At 43.3% G+C, this 12,866-nt stretch overlaps 1 protein-coding gene and 1 pseudogene across 3 annotated transcripts; one reads left to right on the top strand and one right to left on the bottom strand.

Moving 5' to 3' along the window:
• Positions 1 to 273: 273 nt before the first annotated feature.
• On the bottom strand, positions 274 to 8,142 carry LOC123148001 (K(+) efflux antiporter 6). Of its 3 annotated transcripts, none has more exons than XM_044567347.1 (20): positions 7,666 to 8,139; positions 7,410 to 7,453; positions 6,448 to 6,506; positions 6,249 to 6,321; positions 6,069 to 6,130; positions 5,908 to 5,983; positions 5,694 to 5,768; positions 5,341 to 5,412; positions 5,163 to 5,246; positions 4,029 to 4,097; positions 3,596 to 3,673; positions 3,300 to 3,388; positions 2,862 to 2,958; positions 2,709 to 2,762; positions 2,180 to 2,275; positions 1,809 to 1,997; positions 1,650 to 1,727; positions 1,199 to 1,243; positions 931 to 1,017; positions 274 to 838 (listed from the first exon to the last, which is right to left on the bottom strand). In XM_044567347.1, the coding sequence occupies exons 1-20, from the start codon at positions 7,976 to 7,978 to the stop codon at positions 758 to 760; spliced, it is 1,821 nt and encodes a 606-aa protein (XP_044423282.1). In that variant the 5' UTR covers positions 7,979 to 8,139; the 3' UTR covers positions 274 to 757. The 3 variants fall into 3 exon arrangements, 2 of the variants coding, with proteins under 2 accessions (XP_044423282.1, XP_044423281.1); XM_044567346.1 differs by having other exon boundaries at positions 925 to 1,017; positions 7,666 to 8,138; XR_006473570.1 differs by lacking the exon at positions 274 to 838 and having other exon boundaries at positions 1,809 to 2,014; positions 7,666 to 8,142.
• Positions 8,143 to 8,843: 701 nt separating this feature from the next.
• LOC123149397 (uncharacterized) lies at positions 8,844 to 10,818 on the top strand (annotated as a pseudogene).
• Positions 10,819 to 12,866: the final 2,048 nt, after the last annotated feature.

The raw sequence follows: 12,866 nt of genomic DNA, 5'->3' as shown, positions 1-12,866 counted from the left end.
AAAGAAGGAATAAATAAAGAAAAGATAAAAAAGAAACAAAACGAACGAACTAACAGGCAATACTAACAAGATGCTTAACAGAACCAACTATACAAGGCAAGAGACCCCAGCTCATAAAAGGAACTACAAGGCGAGAGGCAGTAGTTCAGTCGTTCCCAGCAACAAAGTACGGGAAATAGCAATGTAGCCAATTGCCCACAGAGATATAGAGCTCCGAGATAGCATCCAACAGCCAACGTTCAAACGTTACAGTTCAGGCGTCTTACCAAAAAATGACACATACAAAATGATTTTCCTGACTGCAGGCATGGGAACTTACACTGGGAAATGACAATGGCAAACTCACTGCACAGCAAAATTCATGATCAGGTGGCGTTCTGCACATTTTGTGGAATTAATACAGTGGTATACCGGTCAAGCCTAAATCCTATCACGCTAATCCAATCAATCAATCAATCAGATTACATTCTTATACTACAGAAAACCCTCATTAGAGGGATCACACCGCGAGCAGTGCACTCACTGCCCGCTTCATCCACTGCTCACAAGGCTGGCGAAATCCTCCCCTTGCATTTCCAGTCGTCGCTGCGGGGAAGGGTCGATCTCACACACTTTGAACGAGATCTGATTTCTTCTGCTTCCAACTCCCGCCCGGCCGTGCATACGCGCTATAAACTCTTCGTTACATGCGGAAACACTTTACAGAGCTCGTTAACTTAAAGCCATACTAAAAGTAGCTTGCGGTGTGCCAAGTGTGTCATGAGTCGTGTGGGCCTTGGATTATCAAATTTATGCGCTTGCCGCTATCATTGCGGAGGACTTCGCCTTTTAGGCCCAACTGAAATGGAAGAACCGATGAATTGATTGGCAACAATTTCCAGATAAAACAATCGGTAGATGAACTCAGTTGAGATGAACGTGTACCTCCACCTGATTGCTATCGACGGAAAACCATCTCAAAAGAACACCAAGGTGGACCACGGCTGGGATCATTTTGAATAGCAGGGGTGTTGTTACCTGCACAAGAAGCAGTAAGTTAACCATACATAACTCATAATAACGTAATGTCATCAAAGGTAGCGACGGTGGGCACAGTGACCATCATCTCATTTTAGACTCCACCACATATTTGATATCTACCATCAACAGAGATAACACAATGTTGCTTACAAAAGAAATGAAGCGATTAGGTACATACCAAGCTAAGCGCTGTGGTTCCAAGAAGAAGTAGATACAGCTTGCCCTGAAGAAAAGCATTGCAGCTGTCAAATGAAAGTACAGATGGATCTAAATTGAGAAGCAGTGGTCTTGCGGTGACCAAACAAGACAAGACAGGTACTGCCAACAAACTATGCCGAGCAAAATAAGAGTTAAAATATCAACCGCTTCATTTCATTTAGATAGATTACGATTGGCCATCTTAAATGTCATACTTAATTGAACACCGGTACTTACAGGACATTGAAATCCTCAGCAAAAGACTCTTAGTATTGATTATGCTTGGCTATCTTAAACTACTAGAAAAGTAAGCCAGAGGTGGCAACTCTCAGAAACAAGTACCAAGGCGTATATGTGCTTTATGACTAAAGCAGCATAGCCAACGAGGGTAATGTCGCAACACGTGAGGAACAAATATATGGAGAAATAACCTCAATCAGATGGATGCTTGAAGCACGGCTAAGAAGAACAAAAGCAAACTCTCCAATTTGTGCAAGAGACATGCCGACCTGTAGAAAAAACGAGGTAAGTGTGACTGCATGAGCGATAGCAGATGGGAGCCCATTCTAACAGAGACTAGAAAGACTTACAAGAAGAGATGTTTTGTTGTTATAGCCAAACCCTTTTACGACAATAGAGACAATAAATGTCTTTATTGTTATCACCAAAATTACAGCTGCAAGAAGTATATCCACATGGTTCCACAGAAAATGGACGTTAATTAGCATCCCAATGCTGGCAAGGAAAAGGGCGGCAAAGAGATTTCGAATCGGTTCAATCTGCAGAAAGAACAAACCTGAAATAAGAGAACATATAAAGAATTACTAACTACAAGAGTCTAGCTGTGAGTAGAAGAAAGATCAAAGCAAATACTAGCTGGTAGCTCCTCTTCCCTATAGAGAAATATGCAAAAATCTTACAACACAAAAACAAAGTGTACAAGATATTAGCAAGGAATTACTTGTTCAAGAGTATGTTGAGCAAGATCGGTTGTTGATATCATAACGCCAGCTGCAAATGAACCCAACTCAAGACTCAGACCCAATTTATCACTGCACTGCACCATGGAAGGAAGGCCACATATAAGTAACAGATATATCGACATAGTCCTAGAAGAGATGATTAAGATAGAAGAGTACAACTATCAAAGATATATATGCAAGCAAATTTCTTTAGAAAGTGTAAATTAACAAATAATAACAAAATATATGATTGGGAAAAACTGAAGAAGCATGTGCAAAATAGAGGGAAAATACTGCAGGCATGGTGTTGGATCGAATATAAGCTTACATATCCATCAGAATCCATGTGTCACATCCATCTTGAACATTGTAGTTAAAATAAAGGCAAGCCCAGAAAAATATTTGTATTTTACCGTTCTGTCTGGTTTTCAATATTTTAAGCATTTTCAGCCCTCTTTTACCGGATTGATATTAAGCAAAACTTTTGTCCAGGTAATAGCCAAACTTTTGGCCTGTAAAAAGACTCACCCAAGCAAATAACAGGCAGAATGCAACTGCTGCCAACTGGTACAGTTCATTTGTCTGCACGATGCAGCAACGAACATTAGTATAACTTCAATGTAATGTTCTAACGAAAACTCAAAGCATCATTAATGTTCTGTTTGCCCACAGTATACTCACCTGAGACGAAAGACTTATCATCAGCTTAAGAAACCAAGGCACACAAGTACGGGAGAGGATAGAGAGAATTCCCAGGAACGATATTAATAGCACAAACCTGAGAGTATTGGAAATTTATGTCATAATAAAATTTTAATTTATCCAATACCTAATTATGTTGTAGCAAACTTCTGTATAAGTACGGTACAGGTAGACCAAATATACATAGGACAGTATGATAAGTCATGTGACAAGATACAAGACAGGTCATATTTGTTGACACTCGACTCAAGCAGGCACTGGTATGTAAAGTACACCCGCCGATTAGACATTGAGATTACACGAATTTACTGTACAGTTTCATACTTATTGTTGATATATTAATAGTACAAGCCTGAGAATATTGGAAAAAATAAATATTTAGTCACTAGAAATTTTCAGGCTTTACACGGCACTTACGATTTTGTCATTGACGCAACTCCATGAAGAAGACCAGAGGCGCCGCTCAAAATTGGAAGAAGTGCAAACAGAAGACCAACAGCACAATCCTGAGAGGAAGGGGTGTCAATGGATAGCAACTGACATAGATCAGGTAAAATTCACAAGTATTGAGCCAGGCTTTATCATTCAGTATCTTTCAACTTTTTTTGTGGAACTGAAAGCCATTCGATTCATAAACAAAGCAAGCAAATATGCATCTTTACAAATTCAATCCCACAAAAAAAGACAGAGGATATAACGTATGTCTAACATACCTGCAATACGAGTATGCCAACCGTCACTTGGCCATGAAGTGCATTGATACTATTTTTTTCCATCAAAAATTTTAAAACCTGCAACCAAAAAAATCACTAATGTTGAGCAGAGTGAAATGAATCTAGAATGAGCATGAGCAAATAGCAATTTATACAACATTCAGAAGACCAGTTAAATACAGGGTCATATATCATATGCAAAATTAGGTGTACTAAAATGAAAACCCTTCTGGCATTAATCATGTATGGTATAGTTAATGGTTCTACCACAAACCAGCAAGAACTAAGTTTGTTTGCACCAACGCGAGAACGCATTGAGAGGATGTGGCACAAGCCCAAAAACAAACTAACATTCTGCAGTGAACCAATGAGGAACATAACATTGTAGATCAGTGTTCAAAAGCAAGGAGTGTGAGTGATATTTAGAAATTACCACTGCTGTCGAAGACATAGAAAGAAGAACGCCAACAAAAACACCTTCCTTTGTTTTACCCCCACATAGCTGCAATGCAGTAACGAAAATAAGCAAAATAGAATAGAACTGCCAGGCATGTGCTTTCCGATGACAGAATTAGAAAATCAAGGAAATATGTAAAGCCAGGAAAAAAGAAAGAAACAGCATAAACAAAGTTTTCACGGCACTCTAGCGAGCTGGGCGACCAAAGGGCGACATGATGACATGTGGCCCCACCATGGACATAGCTAGATGATGTATTACCTAATGAAGCAGTGACACGTGTATCAGTGAGAAACAGACGAGATATGGACCTCTAAATAGTCATCACACTACTTCTCCAAATTCCAAAAGCCAAGTTCAAATATCTCATCCCATTCCCTAATTTCTATTTGGCTACCACAGCAACCACTGCACTTCTCCTTCCCACTCTCCTGCATCTCGAATATCCACTCTCCATCCCCTGTCACACTAGTGTCTTCTTCTTAACCCCCTCTTGTACACCCCAACCACCCTCCCCTGCTGCCACCACATTACCTCCTGATATTTTGCCTTGCGCCCCAGCTCCTGTAATGCTCGATGGCTGACCTTGCTAGAGCTGGAGAGAGGCAGAGGAAGCGACAGCTAAATAAGTCAGCAGAAGTGACATGGAGGGGTGGCAGCGGTAGCCTTGACCACCAGGACCCTTTAACCCTCCTCCAGGCTCCAGATCTGAGAAGCTCAGGCTCATAAAGCGGCAAAGGCTCCCGCCATCTGCCTACAGCAGACTGGAAAACATGGCAATGCAAAGGCAATGCCTTTACAACCCTGACCTTAATTTTGTACTCCCTCTGTAAAGAAATATAAGATCGTTTAGATCACTATATCAAAACAATCTTATATTTCTTTACAGAGGGAGTATCAAACACATGCCAGAAAGCCAAAAGCTACAGAACTGAACCAGTGAATTTGTTGGTACAACTTGATTGCATCAATGGCAATATACTAGTGATCTCTTAACGTCAGTTGTAGAAAATGCAAATGAATCTCAACAATAAATCTTGTTCGTGCAGCAAATAATTGCAATTCAAATAAATTTTCATCATAGCATGAGCAGCAAAAAAAGAAACATACCGTGGCAGAAATACCACAAAGGAACATAAAAAGTATAATTTGCAGCAATCCTCCAAGAACGGCAACTGCACGTACAGCTCGTAGCTGAGACAAAGTTGAAACACCATTTATTTAGTTAACTGCATATTGACATTGCTACAAATATCTAATAAATGTATTAAAAAACAAAGATGGATACTTTTGCGGTAGAGAACTCAAGTCCTAGAGCAAAAAGGAGAAATATCACACCAAACTGAGCTACTGTCTCAACCTGGAAGAAAAAGCAGAAATCATATTATTAATTGCGCGAAATACGCACAATCACATGTACTCATAATGAAATGTTCTCGTAAACTTGGTAGGGTATGAAAACAAGTCAAAAGTAAACATTCATTACTACGTTTAAGATTAATTGTATATAGTATATCAGGCATGATCTGATCGTCTGCTGAAGCAGTGAAATGGTTGGACAAAAGTGCATGCAATTTTTCATATAAGAATGATGACAACTAAACATCAAGAAAAGCAACCAACAAAGCAAAAGCACCCTACTTGCACCAGTTCGTTGACAAAGCTAAAACCTCCAGGGCCAATTATAGAACCTGCAAGCAAATAACCTGTAATGACCTGCAAAGTATTTTTTGAATTTCTTTAGGTCACTCGTAATCTTAAGTATATTATAAATAGCCATATAAAAATGTATGTCTTACATAGTCCATACACATAATCAGGCAGAAATGAGATTTGAGACAAAAGAAGCACTCACTGGTTGTCCAAGGCAAGCAAAGGTAATTCCACCACATGTAGCAGATACAATAACGACAACAAGATCTGAGATCAACCTACAGTAGTTCACATACAAACTAAGTTACGAGTAAGGCAGATACTTTATTCTTGCTCATCCTCAGCAATAATTAGGTCACATACGTAAGGTCCAGCTGCAGTACAGGGTACTTTGACTTCCGATTTGATATAATAAAAACATTATCCTGGAATTGCAGTTGTGTTAATACAGCACACAGGTAAAACAGAGTAAAATAAAATAACACTATTGCATTCACAGCAAAAAAGCGTAAAACAATCTGCAATGAATTATAGTGCATGTACCTTCCGGTCAATCAACGTGGGAACATCCTCTTGCTCTGACCGATCCAAGAAAACCTCCTTGAATGGGAATGAGCTGGGGATTGAAAAAACATAAACTTGGGATATTTGCTACTGATTGTGAAATAATCATAAAGGTTAAATACTTAAATCCACTTCACAGAGAAACAGAAAAATAGTCAAATATATAATAGGAACATACTTATTGTCTTTGGTCTCATTCTTCTTCGTTACTCTTCTGGCCACAGTTTCCAGAACTCCCTGGCAGGGTAGTACAGAACAAGATAAGTATAACCAGCATACACAAACAAGAGCAACACGAGCCAAGTGCAGTGGGACTGGAGATCTAAAGTATGAATGCATCAACTTTTGCAATTTATATCCACATAAAAACCATTATTTGCTTCAAAATGGAAGTTTGGTATATCTACAAATTGAGAACGTAACTGAACACAGAATTGAGAAATATAATAGGATAGTTGGATGCAACTCGAAGTAGCTGTAGATCATAGGTGTATCATGTAGAAGATCAAATGACTAAATGAATGTCAGCTGGAACACAGCACTAGGGGATTTATGCAAAACTCAAATGAGTTCTATTAGTAAGTTAATAACTTAGACCACAACAATTGTTTCACAAAGTTAGTCAGGTACCATAAGCAAATATTAGATTTTGATTCATATCTAACCTAGCGCAGTAAACACCATTCAAGGTATTGTAGTCGGCATTAGGAAAACGTCAACTCCTTTAATTTCACTAAGTCAAAAGGCCAGTAGGCTGAATAATTGGTCAACAGGCGCAAAACCTACAGAACGATACAAGGAAGGATAACTGAATGTTTTGTCATTATCAATGGTGTAACCTCTGTCCAAATGTCAACTCCATCCAAGACACCGATGATATCAAATATTTTCACCGTGTGCAATACATATTCAGTCGTCTCAACCCTAGTCATATTTTTTAAGTTAAACAGCATGTAAAAGGAGACCAATTTAGAAGTTAAAGCGCGCATAAATGAACTAATCTCCTAAATCTAGAGAGTCGGCAAGGCCTGAACAACCATTTGATGAGCATCATAACAATGCAAAAATTTAAACAGGTTCCATAATCATTGTCAACGAACAATCCGACCACACACAAGCAAAACTGCGGAGATGAATCACCTGCTTCTCCGCGACCGTGTTGTTGAAGCTGCCGGGGTCCATCTCTGCAAAATCATAGCAGGAGAGGATTAGGACGAGGCAGTTCAATCCAGACACCCAAAAAAACAGGCAGGATTGGTCAATTCCCAGCAGAGCGCAGCAGCCGGGGCCGAGATCTAGGCGGCCGGCCGCCGGCACGCGCCAAAACCAGATCCCCGCGCCACGGGAGCCCGCGAAGCGGATCGCGGGGAGAACGGTGGGGCTCAGATCCACGCACCTCCGCCGCCCTGGTCGCCCTCCGAGTCGGGGAACTCCTTCTCCAGCGCGCGGTCGATCATGTCGGCGAGGCTGTGCTCCTTGTTCGTGGCATTGCCCTGCGCCGCCTCCCCGCCGGCCTCGGCGGCCCCCAGGGCGGCGTCCGCGCGCTCCACCGCCGCGACCGCCTCGCCCACGCGGCGCTCGTCGCCCGCCTCGGCGGCGTCGTCGCCGGCCGCGCGGGGGAGGAATGCGACGGCCGACGCGAGGAGGAGGGCGGTGAGGAGGAGGCGGGGGAGGACCGGGCCCAGCAGGTGGCGGCGACGCATCAGCATCGCCGGAGGGGGGGCGGTCGGAGTGGGGTTTAGATTTTGGGAGGAAGGGCCGAAGAGTAGCGTGTGTGGGCGCAGGGCAGCCGTGTGCGTGCGTGCCCGTGTCGGGGAAGAAAGAAAGTGGGGGGAATGCGTGAGTTGTGCGTGCAGGTTGGAGTTGGAGGTGCAGCCGGCGGAAGCAGCAGCGATTTGTAGGGGAAGTAGTGTTCATTTTTTGTTAGTTATGGTATTGGGTTCATCATTTTGTTCCCTTTTAATACTTTTTATAAATCCACCAACTCGTCGTGTCTTGGTGGCTCCTTCGATCAGCCCAGAATTCCAGAAATGCAGGGAGTAGTATTGCAGGATTGCAGGTATAGGCGAACTGATCGTAGCTCAGATCATTAGGTTTCGTATGGTGAAATCAGCCCATAGGGTTCAAGTCCTAGGCTCGACATTGCTGATTGCATTCTTGGGGACTTATTTGAGGCTTTCTGTCGATGTTCGTTTCGTGAGGAAGATGTTTTCATCGACTACGAGAGCATGTGATGACTTCGTCAATCCTAAGAGGGTGTTTGGATCACTAGTGACTAGAGACTAGAGACTAGTAGTAGTCACCTTTAGTCAGTAAACCTCCAAACACCCCTGACTAATGGGTGACTAAAACTAGTTTAGTCCCTAGTCACCCCATCCCCAACTAAAAGTGACTAAAGTCTCTCCTCTAATTAATTGGCGGGCCCATCCCCTTCGCACGCATCTGTCGCCCCATCCCCTTCGCACGCAGGCAGGGGCAGCCGCCCCATCCACTCCGCCGCTTCCCTTTCCACCGCCGCCGCCGCACTCCGCCGCCGCGGCAGCACTCCGCCGCGCCCGCTCCCGCGTCCGTACCATGGACGGCGACGGCGAACTCCCCTTCGATTTCTTCTCGCAGACGGCGTCTTCCGGTGCTGCGGCGCACCACATCGACGAGGACGGGTGGGGGATTACGCCCCCTCATCTCCGGGGATCCGCCGGCCGCGGCTTGGTGGCAGGGGGGCTCGAGCGCGGCTCGATGGCAGGCGGGCTCGGCCGCGGCTCGGTGGCCGGGGGGCTCGAGCGCGGCTCGGTGGCAGGGGGCTCGGCCGCGGCTCGGTGGCCGGGGCGCTCCGCGCTCCCATCGGGTTGGATAACATCGACCTCAACAGCGACTCCGCCGTCGCCGCCTCCTACCCCAACCTGGGCATGTACACGCAGCTTTTTCATCCCGGGAGTGCGGCCGGCCATGGTGTGCCCCTCCAGCGGACCAGATCGGACGGCGTGGTGCAGCGGCAGGGTCGTCCACCTCGCCAAGGTCTCCTCCCAGTGAGGGCCCCAGATCGTCATGGCAAGCAGGTCGTCGCGACGTCGGGACGAGGTGTTGCTGGTTCAAGTCGCACAGGCAGCGGCAGGCAGCGGCAGGCAGCATCGATCATGGTAGAAGATGTTGAGGAAGAAGATGAACCAGCTGAAGAAGATGTTCAGGTAGAGGAAGACGACAGCATGCTGAACCAGCATATCCAGGTACAATATTTGTCCAATTGTTGTGTTTACTTGAATGAATGTATGTGAAGTGAAAAGTAGGAAGTAGAAAATCGAATTGGAATCGAATTGGAAAATCTCAGAAAATCTCAGAATTGAAACAATTCTTGTTGGACAAATGAAACTACTGCAAGGCTAACTGGACACATACTTGTTTCTACACGGTTTCTTCTTTCTACTTGTTCTGTCATATTTTTAAAACATACTTGTTCATGCTACTTGCTCTGTCATATTTATCAAAAATAGTCTTGTGTCTGAAATAGTACTTGTTCTGTTTTCTCATACATTTTTTTAATAGAGGCCAAAAAGCAAGACTAACTGGACAGACAGAAATACATTGACTTTATGTGAAATAGCTTGTGAGGAAATAGATGCTGGCAATTACGCTGGTAGAGTTTGGAGCCCTCAGGCGTACAAGAATATGAGGGAGAAATATTGGGAAAGGGCAAAGTTGTGGCATCCAGGCAGGGAATTCAGGAACAAAATAACTAACTTGAAGGGCTTGTACAATGATTGGGTATGGTTGCAGCAGCAAACCGGCTGTGGCCGCGGCTTAGATGGCGAAGTGACGGCAACTGCAGATTGGTGGGAGAAAGAAATCAAGGTATTTTTGCTTATATTCTTGCTCCCTCTCCTTCAAGTGTTCATTTTTGCTTATGTTCCAATGACAGAAGATATATATGCTGATTTCTTTCTATTATTTCTTTTCAGGACAGACCAAATCTCAAGAAATTTAGAAATGGTAACCCTGAGTATATGCCCCTGTTACATGAGATATTTCATGAGGTCGCTGTGGATGGTTCGTCTGCTTATGTTCCTGGGACAGAAGATTGTTTGGAGTTAAATAATGATGATGACCTGGATGGCAATGAAGGCTTCGTGTCCAGCCCTATGAGTACCAACACTCAAAAGAGAGGGAGCCGCTCAGAGTTAAGGAGTACAGCTAGTAGTCCTTCAAAGAGAAGCAAAACTCGGGGTCCATTTGTAAAATATATGAAGGACATTGAAACTAAGTTGGAGAAGGAAAGTGAGAAAACAGACTCTATTTTGCAGGCTCTTGTGAACCAAGGCAATGAAAAGGTTAGAGAAGTGAGGAACGTGCTCAGTCAGTAAAAAACTGTCAGGACCTTGCCATTGAGTGTGGAGCATCAGAAGAGTCAGTTGAGTACTTTGTTGCTTGTGATTTATTCAAGGAGAAACACAACAGAACTGTCTTCCAGAACATGAAGACCCCTGAAGCTAGGTTGATATGGTTGAAGAGATGGTGCAGGGCGAAGAACATGTATGCAGCAGATGGCGAGATATGAAGGCAGAATGATTTTTGTTAGCTAGTCTTGTGTCTTGAGTCATGTGTGTCCTCTTGTGTCTTGAGTCATGTGTGTCCTCTTGTGTCTTGAGTCATGTGTGTCCTCTTGTGTCTTGAGTCGTGGATGACAGGATTTGTGGACTAATGTGGCCTTAATCATTATGTTTCTGGACAAATTATTATCTACCAATCTGTGTATTTGCATGTGTTGATGATATGTTCATTATGTCTGTAGACTTCATGATTTCTATTTGTTTGTGCTTTTCTTGCAGAATGAGGATGAATCTAGTGATGAGGACAGTACAGACCAAGATGATGAGTCTAGTGATGAGGACAGGACTGATGAAGATGATGACTCTAGTGATGAGGAAGAAGAATATACAAGGACCAATAGAGTGCTAGCACTACTTCAGTTGAGGCGGCAGAGGCTCAACAAACTAGGTATGGTCGCCCACATGTTTGGTATGTACTACATGGATCGTTTCATGGTTAAAGGGGAAAGGAGAATTTTAAAAGCTAAAGAGTCTGGATATGAATGGGTAGTGAGAACTCTAGGAAACAGAACAGATTGCTACAAAATGTTTAGGATGTACCCACCGGTGTTTGATAAACTACATAATCTGCTAGTGGAGTCTTATGGACTGAAGTCAACCAAGAAAATGTCATCAGTTGAGAGTTTAGCTCTCTTTTTATATATAGTTGGATCTCCCCAATCTGTTAGACATGCTGAGAATCGGTTTATCAGGTCCATGGAGACAGCCAGTAGAAAGTTTAACAAAGTTTTGGAATGTATGGTTAAGCTTTCCATTGACATCATTAAACCACGAGATCCTGAATTTAGAGTTGTCCATGAAAGGTTAAGAGGTGCTCAGTGGTACCCATGGTTCAATGATTGCATTGGAGCAATAGATGGGACTCATGTGCCGGTTGTGGTGCCACCAAACAAGGTTCCACAGTATTTAAGCAGACATGGTTACTGTAGTCAGAATGTTATGGCTGTGTGTGATTTCGACATGAGATTCACTTTTGTGCTTGCGGGGTGGCCTGGATCGGTCCATGCTATGAGGCCATTCAAGGATGCTCTTAGCCGGTTTGATCACAAGTTTCCACATCCACCTTCAGGTACAAAACTTGATACTCAGTACAATAGGTTTATGCCTTACATTGACATTTGCTAAAATGCATTGCCATGAACAGGGAAATTTTATCTTGTTGACTCGGGCTACCCCAACAAACAGGGTTATCTTGCACCGTATAGGGGCCAAAAGTATCATTTTCAAGAGTTCCATCAAGGCACCATGCCGAGAGGTAAAAAGAGCACTTCAATTATACTCATTCTAGACTACGCATGTGACTAGTAGTAGTCAGACTAAAAGTTTTTAGTCAGGCCCTGTTTGGAAGGTGACTACTACTAGTCAGCATTAAATGTCTCAGTATTAATTGTCCCTTGTGCAACACCAATTAGAGGAGAGAGAGGGGGACTTTAGTCAGTAAAAGTCAGGGGTGTTTGGAGGTTTACTGACTAAAGGTGACTACTACTAGTCTCTAGTCAGTAAAAGTTGGGGGTGGGGTGACTAGGACTAAACTAGTTTTAGTCACCCACTAGTCAGGGGTGTTTGGAGGTTTACTGACTAAAGGTGACCACTACTAGTCTCTAGTCTCTAGTCTCTAGTGATCCAAACACCCTCTAAAAACTTTTAGTCTGACTACTACTAGTTACATGACTAGAGAGTATCCAAACACCCTCTAAGATGTTGTGCTGGCTCAGTGTCTCGAAAACGCTTATGCAGGTAGAGGTAGGGCGTGTGTGTGATCATAGGGATGAGTGTAGATGCATGTATGTGAGCTTTTATGATTGTATTGTGCTTAAAAAAATTGCAGGGTGTAGGCACATGATTTTTATCTTTGACTTCGGATGGTTGGAAAACACATGATTTTCATTGCATCAGAATGTTGATTATTATTACTTGCACCTAAAAAAGGCCAAAAAAATAAGGATCCTATACGCAGTGACGCCACCCAACGGAATGTTTCCACTCACGCAGCAGG

This window comes from Triticum aestivum, chromosome 7A (assembly GCF_018294505.1).
Source record: "Triticum aestivum cultivar Chinese Spring chromosome 7A, IWGSC CS RefSeq v2.1, whole genome shotgun sequence".
NCBI classification, from domain to species: Eukaryota; Viridiplantae; Streptophyta; class Magnoliopsida; order Poales; family Poaceae; genus Triticum; species Triticum aestivum.
This window is presented reverse-complemented; position numbering and strand designations above follow the sequence as displayed.